The 26,028-nt window shown below is 40.8% G+C and overlaps 1 protein-coding gene across 1 annotated transcript in view; it reads right to left on the bottom strand.

Moving 5' to 3' along the window:
- PKHD1 (PKHD1 ciliary IPT domain containing fibrocystin/polyductin) overlaps positions 1-26,028 on the bottom strand; it is a gene marked incomplete at both ends in the record, with an annotated part of 271,978 nt that overhangs the window by 75,830 nt on the left and 170,120 nt on the right. The window contains 6 exons of the mRNA XM_081997989.1: positions 855-1,733; positions 2,103-2,255; positions 6,695-6,849; positions 10,168-10,255; positions 12,188-12,301; positions 21,051-21,188. Of these exons, the coding sequence (XP_081854115.1) occupies positions 855-1,733; positions 2,103-2,255; positions 6,695-6,849; positions 10,168-10,255; positions 12,188-12,301; positions 21,051-21,188 (1,527 nt within the window). The remainder of the gene's footprint in view (positions 1-854; positions 1,734-2,102; positions 2,256-6,694; positions 6,850-10,167; positions 10,256-12,187; positions 12,302-21,050; positions 21,189-26,028) is intronic.

Raw genomic sequence — 26,028 nt, 5'->3', positions numbered from 1 at the left:
TAAATCAGTAAGAACCAGTTTAATGACAACCTGCCTTGGATGGTTTATCCACTTGCCAGATGTTAATATAAGATGAGCTGCGTCTGGTGACACATGCTGGGCTCTGGCACTGAACTCTTGTGCAGATACAAAATCCATGCTTTGCCACAAATTTTCTGCGTGACCCTGGGCAAATTTATTTGTCTTTCTCAGTCTCCCTTATTCTTCAGTAAAAAAATGATAATGTATTTTTTTACAAAAGCAGATAACAATGAGGGATAAAGACATGAAAAACTGTGAGGTATTTAGAACCCACCACAGCAAGCTATAGGTTCTGCTATATGCAAATATTACTTTGGGGACTGTAAAATTCATTTGAACCAAGACGCAGGATACATAACTGACTTTTATCCCTCTTGTGCAATCCCTTATAACAATAAAAGCCATAACTCTTTCTGTGCAGCTGTAGTCATTATGTTCTATGCAAATTCTATACAAAGCGTGTTATTGAATTCTCAAACTTGTCTTTATTTAGACATCCATATATGTTAGAGGTAACTGTAGATCAGAGAGATGAATCAAGTGGAAAAATAGATAGCACAGAAGGCAGGCATGTTTGAGGTAAAATATATACATTAGCATATGACATAATTACACGGCAGTAGATTCAGGATGTGAAAAATACCAAATAATATTTTTTTTCATTGAACTGTATTGAACTAAAGAAGAATTCTGTTATTAATTCCACTGAGGCTCAGATTTCCCCCACCACGTCCATTTGTGGGTGTGGAAGGCTGCAACTTCAATTAGGAAAATGTAATTAGTCAGGAAAAACAGTGACAGAATAGTCTGTCCGGTGGACATGGAAGACCAACCTTTCAGCTTCATGAGTCCCAGGACTTCTGGACAATGCCCAGTTTTGTGCCATGGGTTATCTGGCCTTTGGCTGGGAACAGTGGTAAACGTAGGCCATAAAATCCCAACACGACCTCTTAGAGGGTAGGGTGGTGGTCTATCCTTGGCTGTTGGATCAGCTGAGTGAGGCTTGATTCTGTCTCTGATGCAGTCAAAAGTTGAGCTTGTTGCGACAATGATGGAGTTTCTAAATTCTATGAATCTTTTCCCCATGTAGCAGTGCTTGGCATAGAGACAGTACACTACCGGCATGAGACCAACAGTGTTGTCCACCAGCACCACATTGTCCACGATGACGCTGCTTCCAAGGTGGAACATGACACCATAGTCATAATTCTTATAGGATAGAAAACCTGTGATTCTAGTGCAGGTCTGAAATCCATCTCCCCGGTACAGATGAATACCGTGGAGACTCGAGTGGGCCACATTTTCACTGCAATACTCTCCATGTAGCAAACACTCTCGGCCCCTGATATGGAAGCCAATTCGCTCAGATCCTGCCACAGCATTGCCACAGAGGGAGACACCAATGACAAGGTTCACCTTGATGCCGGCAACCCAGTTTAATAAGCCCTCTGGCTGCCTGCTCAGAATAACAAGGTTCCTAATGAGAGAATGATTTTGCCCTTCCAAATCGATGCCAGGTCCAACTGTGTTGAACACCATGTTATCATGCAACAAGATCCAGTTGCTCGTGACCGCTTTAATGCCAACTCCGCAGCTACCATTAATGCTGGATGACACCACCGAGGACCCTTGGGATATATTCCTGAATTCAATGGCAGAAAGCTGAGGAGGCCCAAAGTTCAAAAATTCAATATTCAAGAGTTGAAGGACACCTGCAATGAGATAATTATAGTGAAATAAAAGCTTAGAAAATTACCTAAAAACTGGTAAGAATGATACCCATTTAAACACCACTCAGGCATAAAATAGCAGGCAATCTTCTTCGGTGTATTGCCAGTAATGGGTATTTGCTCATAAATATGTATAAAGTTATAGTAAGAACCAACTAACCACAGAACAGCCCCTCCTAAAATATATTCCATTATTTATGAAATAATATCAGTACTCATGTTTCATACATGTCGCACAGTCACAGTTTGCTCAGAATTGCACAGCACATGCAAATGGATGCATCTGTTGTTAGATCGTACTTTCTTGGGCAGAACTGGTCTGGTTGATGAGGACAGGTGAATCTCAACTACCTTCAAACTCTGTCCCACTTGAGTCTGCGAAACGTCCCACCAGCATCCTCCCAGCGCAAGCCACATCAGACTTGATCTGTACGTTGCGTGTTAGGAGTCCAACCTCTGCAGCCAAAGGGATGCGTCTACCGTCCTCTGCGTCATGGGAATGCCCTGGGGAGGTTCAGGAGAGAAAATGTGATGTGTCTATCATACCTATAAATCAGTGTTTTGAGGGACATAAAGCCTGACAGCTTATGCACAGCTTCTCTGCAGAATCTGCACTGACATTCAGGTGTGTTTTTCCTCCAGCACAACCTACATGCATCAACACAAAACCAGAAAGGCCACCTGCCCATCAAATATTCACCATGCACTTATATTTTACCAACATATTTCATTTTTAGAAAAAGAAGGTGCTAAATCTTTTCCCTGAGGTATGCAGGTGCCAAATCAATGAACAGATTCACACTTCATTTTTTCTAAGCTGTATGTGATGGAGTTGTACTTCAGTACACTGCAGAGTTGCTCGCCCTGAATTCTCATTAGCGTCAGACCAATGACCATGCTAAAAACCAATTTGCTACAGAGTCTTGGTTGCTTGTATCTTCTGAAAAAAAGTCATTTAGAAAATAAGACTTTTGAGAGAGTTTATGCAGGTGTCTAGCTTGGAATTAATCTCAGGTGACTTCAGATATCCACAGATATTATTTAGTTACTCAAGCTGATTTTATGCACAATGGAGAGCAATAGGCAATTCTCAAGTGCAATTTTTTATCTATTTTGTATATCGGCTTTAGGCAGAGATGAAATACAGATGAGCAGTATGTATGTTTGTGCTTTGGTTATCAAGGCAGCTGAAAGTGAGTAGCTCATGTGTGAATATTTGTTGTGTATACCTACATTTACCCAGGTGAATCCCAGTAATCTTAATTCTCCCATCAGTCCTTATTTTTCAGCTATATCTAACAACTGCTGCAGTACTCAATGTGTATATAATCATTTCATCTCAGGATACAGTTATTATATCTACATTAGCCAAGAAAATGGGTTAAGAACTGTTCTCTGGCCCCAAGTCTTACTGGATTGTTTCTTCTTTCCCTCACAAAAAAAGAAAGGCTATGCATAAACTACTGGAAATCGGGTCTAGATATGTTACCATAGAACCATAGAATCATTTGGCTTGCCAAATGTGACACCCATCTAGAAGAAAGGCCGGAAGGAGGATCCTGGGAACTACAGGCCTGTCAGCCTGACCTCTGGACTGGGGAAGATTATGGAGCGGTTGGTCTTGAGAGTGCTCACAGGGCACCTGCAGGACAACCAAGGGATCAGGCCCAGCCAGCATGGGTTCATGAAAGGCAGGTCCTGCTTGACCAACCTGATCTCCTTCTATGACCAGGTGACCCGCCTAGTGGATGAGGGAAAGACTGTGGACGTTGTCTACCTGGACTTTAGTAAAGCCTTTGACAGCGTCTCCCACAGCATTCTCCTGGAGAAACTGGCGGCTCGTGGCTTGGACGGGTTTACTCTTCGCGGGGTGAGGAACTGGCTGGATGGTCGAGCCCAGAGAGTTGTGGTGAACGGTGTTAAATCCGGCTGGTGGCCGGTCACAGGTGGTGTTCCCCAGGGCTCGGTTCTGGGGCTGGTCTTGTTCAATATCTTTATTGATGATCTGGATGAGGGAATTGAGTGCTCCCTCAGTAAGTTTGCAGATGACACCAAGTTGGGTGGGAGTGTTGATCTGCTGGAGGGTAGGAGGGCTCTGCAGAGGGATCTGGACAGGCTGGATCGATGGGCAGAGGTCAACTGTACGAAGTTTAATAAGGCCAAGTGCAGGGTCCTGCACTTCGGCCACAACAACCGCATGCAACGCTCCAGGCTTGGGGAGGAGTGGCTGGAGAGCAGCCCAGCGGAAAGGGACCTGGGGGTGCTGGTTGACAGCCGGCTGAACATGAGCTGGCAGTGTGCCCAGGTGGCCAAGAAGGCCAACAGCGTCCTGGCCTGTATCAGGAATAGCGTGGCCAGCAGGAGTAGGGAAGTGATTGTGCCCCTGTACTCGGCACTGGTGAGGCCGCACCTTGAATCCTGTGTTCAGTGTTGGGCCCCTCATTACAAGAAGGACATTGAGGTGCTGGAGCATATCCAGAGAAGGGCAACGAAGATGGTGAGGGGTCTGGAGCACAAGTCTTATGAGAAGCGGCTGAGGGAACTGGGGTTGTTGAGTCTGGAGAAGAGGAGGCTGAGAGGAGACCTTATCACTCTCTACAACTACCTGAAAGGGGGTTGTGGCGACGAGGGTGTTGGTCTCTTCTCCCAAGTAACTAGTGATAGGACAAGAGGAAATGGCCTCAAGTTGCACCAGGGGAGGTTTAGATTGGATATTAGGAAAAACTTCTTCACTGAGAGAGTGGTCAGGCATTGGAACAGGCTGCCCAGGGAGGTGGTGGAGTCGCCATCTCTGGAAGTGTTCAAAAAAGGTGTGGATGTGGCGCTTCAGGACATGGTTTAGGGGACATGGTGGCGCTGGATTAATGGTTGGACTTGATGATCTTGAAGGTCCTTTCCAACCTAGTGATTCTGTGATTTAGGTTGGAAAAGACCTTTAAGATCATCAAGTCCGACCACTAACCCAGCACTGCCAAGTCCACCACTAAACCATGTCCCTAAGCACCACATCTACATGTCTTTTAAATACCTCCAGGGATGGGGACTCAGCTACTGCCCTGGGCAGCCTGTTCCAATGCTTGACAACCCTTTCAGTGAAGAAATTTTTCCTAATATCTGATTTAAACCTCCCCTGGTGCAACTTGAGGCCATTTCCTCTGTCCTATCGCTGGTTACTTAGGAGAAGAGACCAACAAACACCCACCTCACTACAACCCCCTTTCAGGTAGTTGTAGAGAGCGATGAGGTCTCCCCTCAGCCTCCTCTTCTCCAGACTAAACAACCCCAGTTCCCTCAGCTGCTCCTCATCAGACTTGTGCTCCAGACCCCTCACCAGCTCCATTGCCCTTCTCTGGACACGCTCCAGCACCTCAACGTCCTTCTTGTAGTGAGGGGCCCAACACTGAACACAGGATTCGAGGTGCGGCCTCACCAGTGCCGAGTGCAGGGGCACGATCACTTCCCTACTCCTGCTGGCCACACTATCGCTGAAACAAATCCTTTGAACTGATTTTTTTTTTTTTAAATGCAATTGTCCCACAAAACTGTGCCATGGAGGCTACTATCAATTAACACTATGGATAATTGCAGAACAGGGCTCAGTTCCAAGTGAAGCTTTGTTTACTAGCCAGGTATAGGCATTTAAAACACGCAATATTTCTGAACCTTTTTATCCATCATACCAACTTCTGTGCCTACTAGCTTGAGTAACGGCTAAATTAAAAATATATTGCTACACACACAAAAAATCCTGGATTTGGAGCTTCAGAATTTGACCTGTTAATAACAGTTCTTTTACTTTTTAAAAATAGATATACTGGTTTTGGCGGGGGTGGAGTTGTTTCTTCTTCCCAATAGCTGGTATATGTTGTGCTTTGGAGTTGGTATGAGAATAATGTTCATAATACACTGAGGTTTTAGTTGTGACTGAGTAGTTGTAGTGCTTATACTAAGTCAAGGACGTTTCAGATTCCCACGCTCTGCCAGAGGGGAGGGGCACAAGAGGCTGGAGGGGGCACGGCCGGGACATCTGACCCAGGCTGGACAAAGGGATATTCCCTACCATACGACCTCATGCCCAGCACATAAACTGGAGTTGACCGGGGGGTGGGAATTGTTGCTCGGGGACGGGCTATCGATCACCGGGTGGTGAGCTACTGCTGTATTGGGCATTGCTTGTTCTTGTACATTCCTTTATCAGTAATATTATTGGTTTTGTTATCATTGTTGTGACCTCTTCTTTTGCTGTCCTATTAAACTGTTTTTATCTCAATCCACTGCATCGGAGGGGAGTGAGCAAGCGGCTGTCTGGTGCTTAATTGCTCTCTGGGGCTAAACTACTACTACAGATAAATTTACTTTATAAGCTGAAATAAAATTAAATTAGTTATAAACAGTATATCTCTTTTACCAGTTAAATACAGATCCTATGTAATCTACACAGAAAATACAGCTATATACAGATTTTATATGCATATTAGAATACAAATACATTAGTTTCATGCCATGGAATTGATAAAATTTTGCACTTGAAACTCCATGAGTCTAATTATTTTGCAATTTGAAAAAAATTATTTCAAAAATTTTTTAAGGTTTTTGTACACCACAGAAATTGTGTAAATGGCCTAAAAAATCTTCACTTTTTTCCCCTTAAAATTTCAGTTACTTTCTCTCTCTGTTAGCCAGTTCTACTTAAAACATGAAAAAACAGGAATCTTCCCAAAAGTATTCAGCACTGAATTCATTCAATGCTCAGAAATTCATGTTAGAAGCAACTATTCTTGTGCAATTCTGAATATCATATTTTCAGTATCAAAACAGCAAGAAAAAATCACATGTGGAAAGAAACGAAGATACCTCAATAACGTAGAATTTATCTTGGTGAGATCTGAAACCGAAAATGCTTTAGAAGAAAACTCTCTCAAATGGAAAGACAGATTCCTTACCAATATGCCTGTGCAGAAGGCGTTCGTGAATTCTTATGCTATGACCATTGACTTCTTTAAGTGTAACTACTTCAGCTTGGTGGGCTTCGTAGGAGGAAGAGCTGATCACAATATTTCCCCCATGATTCCAATCCACTTCGTCCTCCACAAAAATCCTGTATTGCCAAGTTATTAAGTTAATGTCATTGCATTTATGAGAGTTATGCTCACAGATTTCCTAAAAAATGAACAACAGTTTTGCCTAGGCAGATCTCAGAAAGAATCCACAGGCTAAGCTCTAGGAAAAGCCCCTTCAGGGCTTTCTGTAAAAGCAGATGTCTAAAATATGTGGGAGGAATTTCATCATGAAACATCTATTGCACCATTGATTAACAAGATGTACACCAGTGCAGAGTTACAGGGCTCAAGTAAGTTGTCTACCAAAGACATGTCAGACTATTTTTAGTTCCAGGAATATCCCACAGAGCTGAAAGTCAGCTTTGGACTTAGACACCAAAATGTAGGTGTCCATGTGTAGGGTTAATGTGCGTGTGCACTTGGCATTTAAGCTTCCACTATAGTTGATTTGTACACTCAGTAGTGTGTGGAAGGCAATCATCTCTCTGAGCTGGACACCATAGAGCAGGATTTGATTGCCTAAATATGAGCATCTGTTGCTGTCTGAGATGTCCCAAGATATCTAAGACATCAGCAGGTAGATATGATAGGACTTGTTCATGGAACGTTCCTGGAGACACAGGTGGAAGCCATGGAGGGGATTCAAAGGCATCTCAGATGAACCCAAAGGCACCTCAGATGAGTCCCAAAACTATTTTTATGTACCCGAATCCTGCCCTTGGTGGCTGAATAGCCCTCTGGGCCCCAGCACCTACAATTCCATCAACCTGAATGGGAGCTTAAAGCACTTTTTTCAACATTTCACAGAGATACCTACATTTATCTGTTTTAATCCTGAACTGAAGATACCGTTTTGCATTCGAAGCTACATTTGTAGCTCAGGAGTTTTTTAGCTTCCCGTACAGACAACAACAACATTTAGTGAAAGCAAAATGTGTGATGGTCACTGTTTATATAAAATTTATAAACACCCAAAGAGTCCTGTTACAGAGCAACTGGTGCTGGCCAGGTGATCTTCTATACTCCTCAGGTAATTGTTGAGAAAATAGAGCACTGAATGAATTCAGAGAATGCCTTATCAGACACTCAAGAGTGACAGAAGTGCGGAGAGAAAGGAAAGTCCTAAAGGGATGTAACTAGTAAGCTGTACTGCCAAGTTTTCCTAGTGTCTCTTCTCACAAGTTTTTTTCACAGATGAGTAGGCTCAAGATGAGTACTTCCAGTTTTCAGCAACTGTGAACATTCAGTAGTCTACCAAAATTTTATTTCTTTTTTTGCTTAGGGGAAGCACTGGACACCTTCTGAAGCAGCAGGAAAGTGCTAGCATGACTGAGAACTTTGTATTGTTCAGGGATAAATGCACTGGCAAACAGGAAGCAAAACCACATGGAAGAATTGTGGCATGTGTTTGGTATTTTTGACAGTTCACATGCAACCCATACTACAAGACTACAAGTTGAATGTTCAAGTCCAGTCCTAGGCATACAATCCAATAGTAATTCACGTCTTGTGGAGCCAAACATAACTCTTTTGACTCTTGCATTTCAAAGAAGTCTAATAAGAGGAATTGGTAAGCAGAAGAAAACGTGTTTTTTAAGAGACGCCATCTAAGATACTACTCTGTTGAAATACTAATTTAAGGTTTCACTATAAGAAGTACTTATTTTTTAGTATAATATATTTTTTAATTATAAGAAGTACTTTTTTTTCTCCTTCTTTTTTGAAAGCGTAAGTGCTTCCCTAACTCATATTCTGATTCATGCTAGAAAATATATACAGCAGCTTCTCTCAGTCAATAAAAAGCCACTTCCTTCAGCTTTCATATTCTAGCACTGACTTACCTATTTCCTGTATCTAACCACGTTAACTCTTAACAGGTTATTAGTAGACTTTTCATCATAAATAGCTTTTTTTGTTTGTTTTAACAATGGAAACAAATGTTTGTGCCATATTTAAGATGGATGAATGAATTCCAAATACTTGTATTTTAGCACCTCATGATATTTTATATAAAATGTCTGGGCAGCAGACCAATACTAGCCTGGATCAACTTCATCCAATTATTTCACTGTCATGCTTGATTCAAGAATCTGCTTACTCTGAACTCCCATCCTAATCAGGAAAAGGGAAGAATTTCCAGTAGGTGATTCCAATGTTGCATGGTTTGAATCAACATCTGGAAGCATCTGTCTCCCCACTGACTATACAGCAGCCCTAAACAATCTACACTAAACACTCAATTTTGTGAGAGCTAACAACAGACAAATTCTACTTGTAAGGTCTTTGTGCTTCCATGGTCCATCTTCACAATCAGTTTCCAAAGAATTGCTTCCCTAAATGCTGATATTTCACCTCTACCCAGATGAAAAGTCTTCCAATGGGTTTTTGTTAGGCCTGACTGATAGAAATTCTTCTTTGAATACACATCTTTTGGTTTAAAATGAAACACTTTGAAGAATTACAGCAAAAGGCAAAAGTTTTGTGCAAGGCAGAGTCAAGAATGAGAGGCTCCAGAGAGAGCCAATAGGTGCCACCCCACACTCACTAACAGTCAGTGCACTTCCACGGGAGATCCTTATGCAGACAGATTCTCTGGTTTGGTGGAAGGTTTGAACTTCAGGTCATAGACACCTATTTGCTTGACAAGCATCTGTGTCAACTCCACTTAACCTGCCTTGAGTGGTAGCTTTGGCTAAGCCCTCAGACTAACTTCATTGGGTAAGTGATGATGAAGATGAGTCAGTTGCAGGGGCTGTAAAAGCTTGTGGATGGGCAGCAAGAGGGGAGAGAGAAGGTAGCATTTCAAAGCTATTTTTGTCAAGGTTGAGTGAAAATACCTTGGAAGGCCCACATTCCAGACAGAAACCTTATTTTTCAGGCTATGCAGGCTGAAACCACTTCGTAAAGGACTGATCTAAAATCTTGAAGAATATGGTTCATATCCCAGTTTTGCTTAATTCAGAGATGAGATTTTAATGTATGTCTCTTGATCCAAAATGAACATCCTAATCACTAAGATATCAGTCATTTTCAAGTATATCTCTTTCTTCTAAAAAGAAAGAGAAGGGCAGAGGGAGAGACGGAGGAAGTGAAGGAAGGAAGGAAGGAAGACAGTAGGACAGAAGCAAGCAAAGAAGGAAGGACAGAAGGAAAGACAAAAATCTCAGCTTAATTCTTCTTCAGAATTAAAATTCATCTAAAAATAATATAATTTTCTTGCAAGACATAACATAGTGGTTCTTCTTCTGTCTAGACATAGTTTAAAGAAAGCTTATCCTAAAGGAAGAGAGTAATACAAGTCATAGGAACAGGAGCCCAAACTTAATATTTGAAGACATATTTGGGCAAAATACCACCTCTCATTGCCAGGAGCAACATTAGTCCCCAGATGTGTCCAAGACGTCTTAGGATAAGCACTATAAATTTGTACCTTTCCATAAACACCTGGAAAAAACAGAAGCAGGAGATCAACAGTTAGAGGAAAGAGAGACTTGAAAAGAACTGAACCGATAATTAAATGCATGGAAATCTTTACATTTATTAAAACCTGTTTCTATATTTTATAAAAATTGTAACAATAACATATAACGTCCACTGGAAATACAAAGTGAACTACAAATAAATCATTAATAAAGTGACCATCATAGGCAAAGGCAAGAAAGGGGATTGTACCATAGAAGTGTCTTTAACTCAAACTGGAATTGTAGACAAAGGTATCCACCTTCAAAAAAAACCTACTTCAGTAAACAAAATAAGTAAAAAATCCAGGAATAACAGAAACAAAAAATTACTCAGCTATTACTTATATTTCTGATCTGTGAAAAATTAATTATTTTTTTCTGGAAAGGGGATCCAAAACCAGGGTGAAAAGCCAAATTACAGAAAATTTTTATATAGATTACATCTTCCAAGAAGATTACATTTGAAGCATGAAAAATTTCCAGTTTCCTCCATTGAAATGTTTTGTTGCAATTTGCTGACTTGATGTGAAATCTTTCAATTTGAGTCAGTTCAGTATTTGTTCTGCATCTCTAATAGTGGCATATTGCTTCAGAGGAGTTGTGCTTCAAGTATTTGGTGACCTTATTTTACTGCTTGGGCCTGTCTATCTCCTTCATGAGCAACTTTTTCCATGACATTCTGTATCATTATAGTCCAAAAGAAGACTGTGGCAAGCATAGGTAATGCAACCTTGATTATCCCACCCAGACAGACATTCAAAATATCTGCCATGATCTTCTGTTTGCTGTGGTATAAGAGGATAGCATGGATAGTTGTAAAGTCTCATTTGATCCATGATAGCGTGCTAAACTGCAGCAATGCATCTATTTTTCTAGCCCCTAAAATCATTTATTAAATTGCTGGCTCCTGTTATACTTCAACTCCTAAGTAATTTAGACTTAAAAAATCCCTCAACATCCAGAATCAATTAGGTTTCTGTCTTGCCTTTCAAACATTTCACTTAGCTGTTTGCTAGAAGTTTTTAACTGCTTGATCAATGTGTGCAATAGTTTCTCAGTGTCACTATCAGAAACAAATTGAGGTTTTTTGTTTGTTCATTTGCTTTTTCACTGAATTTCTTTAATATTCTAAAAATCTTGAACGAGGCAATTTCTCTTGATAGCAGTTTGAATTTCTGTTATCTTTAAAAAAGTTCAGTAATGAACAAAGTCTTGCAATAGACAAGTGTTTAAAAACACGTTTTAAAACATGGAAAAGAGAAAAGTTAACTTATTTCTTTAACCATAATTATATGATGAGATGTAAATTTAATATAAACCTTCTGTCGATCTTTCTATGAGCCCAAAGTTTTTGAAATATTTAAATGTGTGTATTTGGATCTATTCAGTAGTTCTTGGATGCAATTCCTCTCACTAAGTCAGGAATTTAAAAATAGCGATATGAGTTTAAACTCATCATCCTAGCATGGAAACTTGAGAGTAATTTGTTTCATCCTAAGAGAGACCAAAGATAACTGGGACAATGTGCCCTCTGGCAGTGTGCATTTCTCTCCACTCAACAAGGTCATCTTGGTTTGAAAATTCTCAACTTGGACAATTATGTTTTACAAATCTCAAATCTAGAATGAAGACCAAACCCTTGTACACGTGTGTAAGCCCTTTTAAGTCTTCTTGAGTTTCTCGTATAAAAAACTCGGGATTTGAAACCTGGTTGATCACTTCCGTCAAATTTTGCTTAAACAAAATCCACAAAAAATCCAGGAACTGACATGGTGAAAATTAACAATTTTAGCTCAAAATATGTGTACCTTTGTTAGACATTTTCCTGTATGAGATAGTAACAGGCTCAACAGCAGTAGATAGGGCTATTGCCTAAGACTGGTTTCCTATGAAAAGGTGAACTCATGTTTCATACCAATACTCCCTGGGTGGACATTTATTTCCTCCAGACGATCACAGTAAATCCTTTCAGATGCCCGAAGAAGGACCAGAAGCTTTAAGTCCCTTTCTAGGGGACGTTGAGAAGAACCTGAAATAAAGACAAAACAGCAACAACCCATCACAGAGATATCAATGGCTTTTGTAATGTTGAAATTGGGGCAGAACTGGGATGTGTGAATCCAAATTTAAAGGTCTAAATGGCTGAACTGGCATTCCCCTCCTCAGCCCATTTTTGCCTTTCTACTCCTTTACAATTTCACCAGTTTCCAGGTAATCATGAGTTCTGCAGCCATGATGGGTAAAATGGGCTTTCACAAAGATTGAGGGAAAAGAGCAGTGGAAAAGAAAATGTCCAAGAAGTTTTGGTGTGCGTAATGTTGCTCTTATCTTGTCGTGATAAGTCTGTACAGTAAACTGTATTCCAACTGTGACTTCATTTATTTCACTGAGGATAGTTTACAGTTTTAGAAGAAAATGGCCCAGCACTAAACAAATACTAAGGAGAAAAAAGTAGGACAGTTTTTGCCCTGGAGAAATGTATGCGGAGTCCAGTAAAAGAGTTCAGCGTTCCTTTAAAATTAGAGATTAAATCAATTATGCAACAGAAAACTGCAGCAGATGTAGAACTAAAAAATATATACATATCTGTACAAAATTAGCTGGCCTGTCATGTTCTTTTAATATTTAAAAATTACTAGTTTGGAAAAGAAAGACATTTTGCATCCTAAAGAAACATTCCTCTTTAAGAACAATTTTTAATTAAGTGAAGTCAATAAATAAATTCTTTGTGCCCCACCAATGTCTGACTGATATCTGTGGATATTTAAATTCCCTGTACTGATTTTAAATGGGCAAAAGACAAACAGTACAAGACTTGCATGCTCCCCATTTAATGTATCGCACACCAGTGAGCTCGTATCTTCTGTGGGGACATGGGGGAATTCATTCTTACAGTGTCCATCATCCATCCAAACCATCTTTGACTTTCTTGTTTAAACTTCCATAACTGTGGTTTGAACAGAAGAGAACGAGGAATTGGGCTGTAACCAAATACTACTTTCAGAAAGCAAAACTAGTGATAAGTGCTCTCACCACTGATGCAGTAGGTTAAACAAATATCCACCTAAAGCAGCAGAGAGTTATGTAGACATTTGTGTCTATTTTTGTATGCAGCCTAATTCTGTTCCTGCTTCACCTTCACAGCAAGTTGTGATTTAAAATACTCAGCCTGAACATACCTTTCCCAATCCTCAGGTCAACCTTACCCCTGGGGATAAAGTTATCAGCTAAACCCAAAGACAGACTCAACAAAAATGTTTGGAGACCTTTATATTGAACATACAACGTTATTCACAATTATCATTTCCTCATCATGACGATGTTCCCTTAAAGTGGGGGATTATTATTAATTATCATTATGAATTACTGTTGGTGTTATTATTGGTCTTATTACTTTACTGTTGCTTACAAAACATTTACTATTTTTTCTACTTAAGTCAATTAAAGATAACTATGTGATATATCCAATTCTCAGCTCAATATTAAAACCATTTTTAAGTAGGCTTCCAGGCTTAACAATCACAGGCAAATGCTTGGAAATGGGAATTCTAAAAGCTTGAACTGGAAGTTATCACTCTTAAAAGGATTACATCTACATTTATTTAAAATTTGTGATTTTTAATCCTAAAAAGCATGACAATAGGTTAAGGAATACTACGCTTGTTAAAGAAAAAACAAACACACACACAAAAATATAATCAGAGTGAGAAGCAAAGAAGTTGTAATAAAACTGTTCATAGTTGTTCATCACCATATTAAATCCTTAGAAAATAAATTAAAAAATGGGAAGATAATATTCTCAGAAATGCTTCAGTGGCTGGACACTCTAAATGGTATATGACACAAAAGAACACAGGAGGTATCTATGATTACAAGAATTAGACTTGTTTTAAAAACACTTAGAACAAAAATAATCTTAATACTTGCTTATTTCTTTTAATAGTTTCATGATTTTAAATCAACGGATTTCAGTAACTTGAATGCAAGTCCTACAGAAGAGTTGACCCAGAAACTCGTTGGTCTGTTAAGGTGGACTTTTCAGTAAGTTTGGGACCACTCGCGATGTCTCAGAGTACTTGAAGAAAGCTAATGTTGTGCCAATATTTCAAACAAAGATAAAAGTAAGAGCCCCAGATAATTACAGGCCTGTCAACTTGACACTGATTCTAGGGGCAAAATAAATAAAAACGGAATGTCCAACTCTGAACACAATTAATAAATCATTAAGGGTGGGTGATATAATTAATGCCAATCAACCTTGTTTTATAGAAGAAATGTCCTGTGAAACTTCCTTGTTATCATCTTCTAATGAGATTACAGGTTTAGCTGATAAAGATAATAGCTTTGATATAATATAATTGGCTTCTCCAAGGCACTTGACTTAATAGCAGAAAACTTTCTGATTAACAAACTACACTGGTACAACATGAACATGGCACCCATTAATTTACAGGCTGACTGACCAGAATGGGGGCATTGACTCAAACAGGTTTGGTCTTGCAAGCCCTGTAGTAAGCAACATTTTATCAATGACCAAAAGCTGTGTGTGAAGATACTGAAAGTAAGCAAATAAGCTGACATAAATTGACAAAAAGAAAAAATTAAAGAGATGGACTAGCAAAGTCAGTAATAATTGGGAAGTGAAGAATTAGAAAGAAAATGTTCAAAATATAAGATGACAGGTATTGAAAAAGTAATGCTGTCTCTATGAATGAATGGAGAACAACGGAAAACAAAGGGAAAAGCTGAGTAAGGTCTGAGATATGCACTTTAGGTTAGTCTAAACACAGCCCCACAGAATGGCTCATGAAATGAAGATACAGAAATGGCAGCTACTTCACCTTACTCATAGGGAAATCCAAAATAGTTAATGCACACAAGTCACTGGTGTTGGATAGGTTTCATCACCTTATGAAGTAACTGGCATATGAAATCATAGGTATAAGTAGTTTACACTGGGATCATAATTACTGCAACATGTATGTGAATGATCTGGGCTTTACGGCCTGTTCTTGAGCTTTGGATGTGAAAACTTCAGGTTGCTTGCTCCACTTTGTTGCGATGAAGAACTCTTACGTAAGATCACATCGAACTGTCAAATTATCCATCCTGCACATGAGATACGCAGAAGTGGATCCCATTTCATACTCCTACTACAACTGGAAGGCTTGTTTCTTTGATCACAGGGTGGGACGATAAGGCACACCAGAAAAAATGTAGTTGCAACCGGAAGCTGGCAGAAGTGTCTGGTGAGATGTGCAAAAAAGGTCAGGAGGGACTAAAGACAGCATATGCAGAAAATAGGCAGGGCTTCCTGAAACACACCTTCGTCCAACTGTAAAGATTATCCAGAATTTGAAGGGTTTGCTCATCTGTCCAGATTTGACACATATCTGCCAGCCTGAGCAGTGCTTGTGAGCAACAGTTTATCCACTCTGGATATCTCAAGTATTTCTTCAGTGCAGACACAGGTCAAGCTGTTGGCGCATAGGCAGCAACCGAGCAACTTCCTATGAGCTGGGCTTTCTGCACCTTCACTCTGTCTGATGATAGCTGTCCTATCAAATGGCCTCGCTGCAGATAGGTGACCTTCTACAAGGGCTCTCTAAAGCTGATGTTCTTCCAGGGCATGCTGGTACCACAACGCATGTATGACACAGTGAAAAAAAAAAAGCAAACCCAAACATATATGATAATCCTATGTATAAGAAACAACCTATACTGCTAATAAAGTCATCACTAATTACATACTTTCCTGAAGAAGTGTGATGTCTAGATGCCTAGATTGCAACACAATTCTGTTAGTGCAATGAATGGTTCAGCTGATTCATAATCCTTCATCAGGTCTATCTCTGGAGAGGATAAAAACCTACTATGCAAAAATAGGGGAAAAAAAAGGGGGGAGAACAGAGAGAGAGGTGTGTTTTTTCTACCCAGATTTTCACTTATTCTGGACTGCAGCCTGGATCTAGTTTGCTGTTGAGTTTCAAAAGCATTTTCCATTGTTTTCATATTTCAGTTCTATTCCAGATGTTCTTCCTGACAGTTTTTTGTTGTGTTTTTTTCTTTTTCCATAGCAAAACACATTCAATTCTTTCCTAGAATAGTGGGTGTTTCCTCCCTTCTAGCCTTTCCTTTCTTTACAACACTCTGCAACAGCTGTTGTATATAACAGCAAGGAAATCTCTGACATAAGATCTCCGCCCTTCCATGAGAAATAAACTTCACTAAATATCTTCAGAATCAATCACAGAATCAATCACAGAATAATTAAGGTTGGAAAAGGCCTCTAAGATCATCAAGTCCAACCATCAACCCAACAGTACCATGCCCACTAAACCATGTTCTGAAGCGCCACATCTACACTTTTTTTTGAACACTTCCAGTGATGGTGACTTCACTACCACCCTGGGCAGCCTGTTCCAATGTTTGACCACTCTCTCAGTAAAGAAATTTTTCCTAATATCTAGTCTAAACCTCCCCTGGAGCAACTTGAGGTTATTTTCTCCCCACCTTGCTGTGACCATCTCCAATATCAGCTCTGTGTTTCCTGAATCAAAAACTTCTTAGTCTCTAGCTACCCAGCTATTTTGAAAACTCTGGTATATTGTCACTAGAAAGTATGAAGAGTTTTTATTCATGACCCATACACGGATGGATAGCCACCTAGTGTTAGTCCTTTCCGAGCTGTTCCTTCAGGTGTTCAGACTGCGCTCTGCAAAGCCGCCTGTAAAAGCAGCCTGTAAACAAGGAGACATCACATGGCTTGTCTCTTACAGGTGGTGCTGCCAAACGAACAGAAGAGTTGAGAGACAGACAGCTGTGGAGTAGGAACCAACAGCCAGAAGTGAGAGATATCCAAGGAATAAGAAGTGACGTGTAGGATAGGATTCAGGTGCCTAAATATAGGTGTCTAATGCTGCCTGAGAGTCCTAGCGTTCTCCAAATCCACTATGTGAGGCTGGCAGATACAAGAGAGGGATCAATGACAGAACAGTCTCTTTAAGCAGCAGTTGGAGGCCAGGTGGTACACCTGAGGGTGCCCAAAATGATATGAAATCCTTATAGTTAGGCAACTGAACCATGTTTCCAGGGAGATTCATATACCTACATTTAGGTTTCTTAATGCAGATGTTCCCACGTTCTCTGGCTGTCTGAGCTAACAAAGATCAGACAATACAGTGTAGACTGTAATTTGCTCTAGATACCTGTATTGGCCAGGCCAGCCCCACTGACTGCAATGGCTCCACTGACTAGATTGACTAGAACTTTACTGAAACAGCCAGCTCACCTGCTGATGTCCACGTTACACCTAAATTTGGGTGTCTTAAATGTGTGAACCAAATCTATTCCCTAGAGGGTACGACCAGTTAAAAGAAATCAAGTGGCCTGGAAAGGGTAAACAACAAACAGACAGAGGCTGAGAGATGGGGATGGGGATGCAGATGGTGCAATGAACTTTTTGAACAACTTTTTCTGTGATAAGGGATGAAAAATTGCTCTTAATACAACAAGAGTATTCCCTCTTCAAGTACGTTAAATAGCCGTGTAGGGATGCTATTTTACTGCAGGATGGGACTCAGCTCACAGTTAAAGAAGATGGGACCTACACAACAGAGGTACTGGAGAAGTTGGAAAAGATAGTCAATTGCTGTAACTCATTTGTGCCCTAATTGTTGTTATAAGGCTGAGCATTAATCATCACTGACACATGGCCATTTCATGAAGTATAGTGATTTACCCTTTGGAAAGCCAAAATGGGGGGTTCTTACTACTACTGAAAAGTGGGGGAATAAATGTATTAGAGCTCTTACCACAAGCAAGATTAGAAACATCAGAAATGTCTGGGGTTTCATCTCCAATCAAGCCATGAGCTAATGATGACCTCAAGCTTCTTGCCTCAAATGAGTGTCATGACTGACAAGCAGCCATCATGAGATATGCAAAAAAAGAACGTCACAAATTGACACTAAAAAGAGAAATACTGTCTGTATTATTACTTGGCAAGTTCTACTATAAAAACCAAAAATAGCCTGCTAGCAAAGAGTAGCTGCGTACAGTACAGTTCAGGATGAGTCCAACGGATCAATTTGTGCAAAATGAACTTCAGCTTTTTCTGCAGCCTTATCAGAAGCTGAGGGCTTTGTGCAGCAGTGGAACAGGGCATTTTCGGTGTATATCATCTGTGCTTTAATGTTAATGGGTTAAAATTAATGGAACCAACCTAGACGAGAAATGAAAAAACCCTCTGAGATGTTGAGCTCAACATTTTTCTTATTCTGACACAGGTGTGCTAATGATATTTAGCAAATCACTTAATTTCTCTGAACCTCAAACTCTCCTTCCATAAACTGGAAAAATAGCTGGTTTTTTTTTTCAGCATGGCAACACGGGGAGGTAGAAATAAATGGTGTTTCTAAAATGTTATTGCAAATATCACCATCAAAGAAGAGACTTTGAAAGTTTAAGTGGAAGAGAGAAGCTCCTTATCTGGGAGCTAAGACTACCGCAGAAGAAGAAACCAGAAAGTCTCCCGGGTTCCAACAACACTGAAGGGCTGGGAGTGCCCAGAGAAATTACTGTGGGGATAGGTCCACCCATTTTACTTCTGGGTTGTCTGAGGGCTCTGACAGAGTCCTTGCAGCCCTTTACAGAGTTTTAATTATCTCACATCTCCCAGTGGTTCCATTGATTATCATTCACACTGGATTGTGATCATACATTGAAGAAGAAAGCGATGACAAACCCTCCAGGAACAAAGATGTCCCAAGAATTCTGGTCTCCCAGCTCACACTGTATTTTCTCATCCCCATTCCCCTGCAAGCTATTGTTTTAGTAAAATTAATTATGTTCTTGTTGATGTTTCATAATCTCCAATTTTACACTGATATTTTTTCCCCCTTGTTATATATTTCTCATGTCACTGAGTTCCTACATACTTAAAGTCATGTTTCACCACCTGACTTTTTTTCCTGCAGATAAGATGCCACGTGCTCTGAAAGGCACCAAAGTCCAAGTAAGATTTGTTTCTAGACCTTATCATTGTTCTCTAGCAGTTTAAGTGAACAAAACACTGAGGCTGTTCCAGAAAGACTGTCTTTGGCCCAGGCCACCGAATTAGAAGCAATGGCATGTGACCAAAGATTGCTGTGCTGAAAACAGGGCATGGAGAAGTTACACAACAGGGAGGACCTGGGGATTTGGTTCACGTGATGTCAACCTCAGATCCTGCTCAGGCAATGCTGAATGCTGATGTCCATATCTATTAAATCTGTTTACTAAACTGTCTCATTATCTATTTTGTGTCAGGATTTCTTTAGGGTGTGGTAGAATTGGACAGATGGGCTTCAAAACCTTCCTTCGGGCATGGAACAGTCAGGATTGGACAGATGGGCTCCAAGAAGGTACCTTTAGGCTTCAAACACATGGGAAGGGAAAGAGGAAGGGAAAAAAGCATGCACTCCCTGTTTTACAGGCAAGCACAGAAGCCAGTATAAGCTGAGGGAAACTTGCAGAGTCTCTACCCACCTATCACCTCGCAGCTGAAACGAGAGCAAGGATACCGCTCCAGAGGATGCCGGACTACGATTAAACAGCTGCAAATACCTGTTTCACTTTTAATATCATTACTACCCACAGATGTGCTGGAGGGGACAAAGTGCCTCAATGTTTTTTAATAAGTGTTTTTAGCAATGTACACATGCTTTTTCTCAAAACCAATATGAAACCACATTTAAACTACAAAAGAGTGTAAGTAAGAAATGACTGAGACTCTTTTATGTGTGTGTATATATATATATATATATATTAACCTTCCAGATCAGGCTTTCAAACCCCTTTTTCCAAAGAAAAACACAAGGCAGTGAAATAACTCTTTTGGTCAGTACTGTATTAACTAAACAGTCCCTTGAGATTAACAACAAACAAATATTGGAGCAGACTTCCTCAGGAGGTGATTACACAAACAAATTCTCTTTTTAAAGTTCATGAAACCAATCTTGAGAAAGGTCAAGCAGTGATCAACAATGTGATCCCAGCGTCCTAAGGATTCCTGTAAGTAAATACAAGGCTTGGCTTTAGGAACCTTGATATTTAAAGGGAATTATGTGAGTAATTACTTCTGTGTGGAAAAACACTGATCCTGTCCGTTGCAAATAATGTGGAACAGCCGCAGTGACATTGGGAACTCTGAAACCACTAGAAGTAGGGATGAGGTGGTACCTCCCTGAAGCCCTGGTGCTCATCCGTACAGCGGGATGAGAGGAACAAACGTGCTGAGTCCAGGTTCATGCCACAGCAGGATTTCCAGGCACTCTGGGAATTCTCTGTGTCTCGTTTATGTTGGCTTTAAATACTTCTGTGCCACCTAGAAAGTGCCTTCCTAATGCCCGCAGACACGAGGCACCGCCTGAACGCTAAGGCAGATCCTGCCCTGAGGAATTACTGTCTCATAAAGCAACCCCACATGAAGTAGGGAGGATTTTTACACATGACGAAATCTCAAGTCACAGTGAAATCAGGAGTTTTGCCATTGACTTCAGTGGGCTGAGGATAGAAGTTTTTGTAACATATTGCTATTAAGTGAACAGCTACTTAGCTGCAGCAGATAATCAATGTGCTTAACATGGATCCTGGATGTCCACACTGCAGACACACAGATAGCTATGTGGCATTAGGATGGCTGACGTGTTTATGGTAGCACAAAACCACCTTCTTTTGCTGTCGGTCAAGAACAGAAATAAACCTCTGGGCACCCAGAAGACAGGCTGCTCACTTACCCACTTTCAGTGTTCCCCCCATCACCACGATACAGGCTGCACTCAGGACATTGCTGGAGTTGCTGGGGAACTCAAGGGTCCCCAGGATGTAAAGACCTCTTAGAGGGGGAAGAGCCATGTCCACCAGGATGGTCCGGTCTGAGAAACAAAGCAGAGGACTGTTACGAACGATGGCTGCCTACCAACTCTACTTGCCAAAAAGCGGTGCATGAAGGTGAAGAACATTAGCTTTGCTTGAGTTTTGCTTAATTTAGATTATTTTTGCTGAGAACTACTAGAGCAGGGCTTGTGTGTTTGTGCAGCATCCACAACCAGAGCCTCATCTACGGCTGAGGCTCCTTGGTGTGGCTGTAATCTGATAAATGAATAATATAATGTTTATAATGATATTGCTGCATGCTTAAGTCTTATCAAATGTGAAGGGCAGCAAGTTAGAGACATGTTAGTCTTACTAGGTGAACTTGTCTCTGTTTATGAAAATAAATGTTGATCACCCAATGCAATGAACCAGGACTACATTAAGCTGTGTCCAGACAGCATTTTTTTCCTCATGGCATTGAAGAGAACAAGGTTGACAGAAGTGAAAAAATCCAGCGGTGTCAAATAGGTGTTGCATGGTGCAGAGTTCCTGCAAGTCCCCACCTTGTTAACAACGGTGATCAGAGTGGCAAGCTGAGGCCATGTTCCACAACCCACCTCCAATGACTCCTTGACACTGCTTTTGCCTCTCTGTAGTTTGGCTTTACTATCTCTCAGCTTTTCTGTATAAAAGCCCACCTCTTCCTCACCAACCAAGAGCAAAGCTTTGCTTACATCAGCACAATCTGCAGGAAACCAGACTTCTTCAATTCTGTATTCACAGGACTACTCATTCCCTACTAAAAATTAGTTGACAGTGACCAAGGGAAGCACTATTCCCACGGATCCTTATGGACAAAACAAGGAGCATATTTTCGGATTGCAGAACAGAGTGGGGACTATCATTGACTGAGCACAATGTTGGCGTCACCGCTGCCTCCTAAAGCTGCAAGTCTACAGCCAGTGAACCTTTTAAATGCTACTTAAGCTTTCCAAGTAGGACATGAGGAAAGATGTAAATGGTGCATCCTTTAGAGGTAGCCCACCGAACAGAGGTGAATTCCACCCTCAGGGCCCAGCTAATGTGCTTTGATGTCACTGGGAGCTTTTCAGCTGATTGCAATGGAAAACAGCTCAAGCCCTGAAATTGTAGTTTCCATCTCTTTTCATTACTGACAAGAGTAACAGTTTCTGGTATGGTACATCTCCGAGTCAGTGTATGTCCCTGGAAGAAAGGAAAGCAAAGTATTTCCTTAACAAAGGGTTCAATGAGAAGATCTAATTGTGACTTTCATAGAAATAGCTTGTAGAAAATAAGAATCTTCATCATAATGGCAGTTGCCGATTCTTACTCAGAGATTTGCTGTGACTTTTGTTGATCTCATAATCATTTACTGTGAGGCACAGATAAACAAAACAGGAGAGATTAAGGAACACATACATTTTCCAATGGGTTTTGACAGCAGTGAGAATGGACCACTTGAAAACAGTTTTGGTGTAGAACACAGGAAGAGCCGTGCAGTGTCTTGGGAAGTGGATCAGCTACTTCACAGTTTTGCTTTTGCCTATAGCCATTAGCAACTGCTTTGGATGAAGACACAAACAACCATGCAATAGGTAGCACAGTGAAAGTCCTTTCTCCCAAACATGTAATTAGGGGCTGACTCAAGCAACTTAGCACAAAAGTTTAAGAATTTTTCCAAGCTCTGTGTCGTGGTTGAGCCCCAGCCAGCAGCTAAGCCCCACGCAGCCGCTTGCTCACTCCCCCTCCCCCAGTGGGACGGGGGAGAGAATTGGGAAAAAAAACTCATGGTTTGAGATAAAAACAGTTTAATAGGACAGCAAGAGAGAAGGAAACAACAATGATAACAACAATAATAATACTGACAAAGGAATGTACAAGAACAAGTGATGCCCAATACAGCAATTGCTCACCACCCGGCGATCGACAGCCCATCCCCGAGCAGCGATTTCCGCCCCCCGGCCAACTCCAGTTTATGTACTGGGAATGACGCTGTGTGGTAGGGAATATCCCTTTGGCCAACCTGGGTCAGCTGTCCTGGCCATGCCCCCTCCCAGCTCCCCGTGCACCCCCAGCCTGCTCGCTGGCAACCCAGCACGAGGAGCTGGACTGTCCTTGACTGCTCAGCAACAACCCAAAACATCAGCACGTTATCAGCATTTTCTCATCCCAAATCCAAAACACAGTGTCACACCAGCTTCTGTGAATAAAACCAGCTCTATCCTGGCTGAAACCAGGACATTCTGTTTGCAGGAAACATAATCAAAACCTACACAAAGTACACTCAGATACAGACTGAAGAAAATATGAGTAGGCTGTCTTTAATAATATTATTTCCTAGTTTTTGACTCTTTGGTTTTGCAGCCCTGAAGTTTCACAGCTTCAAGGGAGAGGAAACTTCTCCATGGTCTGGGGTCCTTGAGTCTGCTTGTAGATTTGTTTGCCTCTTCTATATCCATATTCCTACCTTGTCCCTGTAACTCAACCATCCCACCTCTCTTCCTTTCCCTTTTTTTTTCCTTCTTTCTCTCTGGACATCAGCAAGGGGCACCCTGAAAACCCAGGACCTCTGTTCTCAAAGATTACTCCAAATACTGCAGCAACCCATGGTTACTCTGAACACTTCATCTCAAAAGATATTCCCTGCATCCTTGGGCTGAATCATCTTTCATGCATGCGAAGTTTTCACAGCATTCAAATGTAATAAGTCTCTACAGAGTGAGTGCAATATTTTTTTTCCCCTAAACCTCATACTGATATTCCTTGATACATTTTTACAGGCATGAAGAAACTCCTCTTTATAATCTCTTTACAGGACAGGTGTACTCCTATGCCCTGCAGAGCTGAGAAGTCAAGGCACAGTATGTGGGGACCTGAGAGAAAAAGAGAATAAGGGGGAAGATGTTTTTAAAATTATATCTCTCAGACAGAAGGGGAATCTAGTTTGTGAAATCACAGCTCAAGAATGTGGCAAAAAACTGCAGTTGACAAAGGCCGTAAGTATATTCATCAAACACAGACTGAAACATTTTCACAAGGAAAAGAAGAAGTGCTCCTAGGCATACCATTTATATGTCAAGTTTCAGTCTAGAACAGATATTTTTGCTGAGTTGCACATCTTTCTAAAAAAAGGTTTTAAAAAGGAAATGCTGACTGCTCTGTAACTATAGCATCATGTATGTGAGCCTTGAAACACAGGAGTGAAAAATTCCCCCATACAGAGATATCTCTGCAAACCTGTGGTTTCCTCAGTTAAAAGAACAACAATCTGGAGCGTGATGCTTGGGGTGTGAAGTCCTTGGAGGGTGAAATGTTGCTCTGTAGAAACAACAGAAAACTCCTTTGAGGAAAAAAAGTCCTTCTACACTTGAGGAGAAAAGCAAACAGATTCAAAGGAGATTTCCTTACATGATCCTTACAGAATACACTCATTTATGCGGTAGAGTGAGATGATGACTAAGGGGTTAAAATCATAAGCTTTAGGTCACTGAGCTCAAGGAATTTACCTCCAGAGAAAGACAAACTGGAGTTGTTTTGCTCCCATTAAAACATTCATACAGTAGCAAGCAACCACCTCTAGTAAACCATAGTCCAAGCCTGAAAACAGGGCTACATTTCACTATACATATACTTTTTCAGACAAAAGCTCACAGGTATGCCACAGTATTAACGTTCAGACGTACAATACTGAGAAGTCACTAATGACTCCAGCAATGACACAAAATGCCTTTGATCAACCGCATCGCTGTATAAAACACCATAGCATGCCATTGAATGGAAATCAGGCGCAACAGAAGAGCTATTATATGAGATACAGTACTCCAGCATTCATCTCTTCAAACAGAAAAAGTTCAAAGAAAATCAAAATCAGAAAATGAATAACAGAGTGAATTCCACCACTGGGAAAAAAAAAAAAGAGAGAAAAAAAAAAAAGAGAGAAATTGCCAGAGGCTACATGATATCATATCAATACCCTTCAAAACAGCATTCCATCGCTTGGAATTATAACACGTTCTCCTTCCACCCAGAGCACGCTGCGTCAGGAGTGTGTCACACTGAAAACCATAAACCAAAGCCCTGAAAATCCGAGGGCTTCATGAGCTAATGCCACTGCTGGCTGCCAGAGTGGCATGACTAAACTCATCCAGCTTGTTTTTCAAGGTGGTGAGACTGCTGAAGTCTGATACATGCAAGAGGTCCTTGTGGGACGGCTGTGGCTCTGGAGGATGAACCTCCAAAGATAAAAGCACAAGTTGCTGTAGCCTGAGCTAAAGATTTCCATCTGGGGCTGGAAGGGACTTGCATCTGCTAGGAAGCCAGACACTGAGGGGACTTGTAACACACCACTACTAAAGTCACTTTAACATGAGGGACACACCTCTGTTGCAAGAGAAATTGATCCTTGTACAAAGGAGTCTATGAACTCCTGAATTCTCACCAACACTGACAAAACAGCGCAAAAAATGGAATAACTTAGTAGGCATCCCCAGTTTCCAAGCCCTCCAAAAACCACCTTCTAAATGTGAAGCAGACACCAAGCAGTGACAGAAAAACCTGGTTTTTAATATGAACATTTTGCTAATAGAGGTGTTTTCTAGCTTTTCCTGAGTCCAGCCCATGAAGCAGCCCCAGTGATGCAATTTTGTTAAAAAAGCAAACTGAAGCCTTCATTAGCTAAGTTTAGGTAGTGCCCTAGCTCTTCTTTCAGAGATTTCAACACTGTCAGGCCCAGACCAAAGTCTTCCCCTTTTATAGTTTCTTCATACTATAAATGAGCACTAAACACCTATTATTTGTTTTTATAAGACTCTAAAACTTTTTTTTGGAGGTTGAAAGGACTTACCCAGTAACGCACAGCATACCAGAAGTAGGCCCATG

The sequence above is a fragment of the Phaethon aethereus genome (assembly GCF_964289735.1).
Source record: "Phaethon aethereus genome assembly, chromosome: 3".
Lineage (NCBI taxonomy): Eukaryota > Metazoa > Chordata > Aves > Phaethontiformes > Phaethontidae > Phaethon > Phaethon aethereus.
This window is presented reverse-complemented; position numbering and strand designations above follow the sequence as displayed.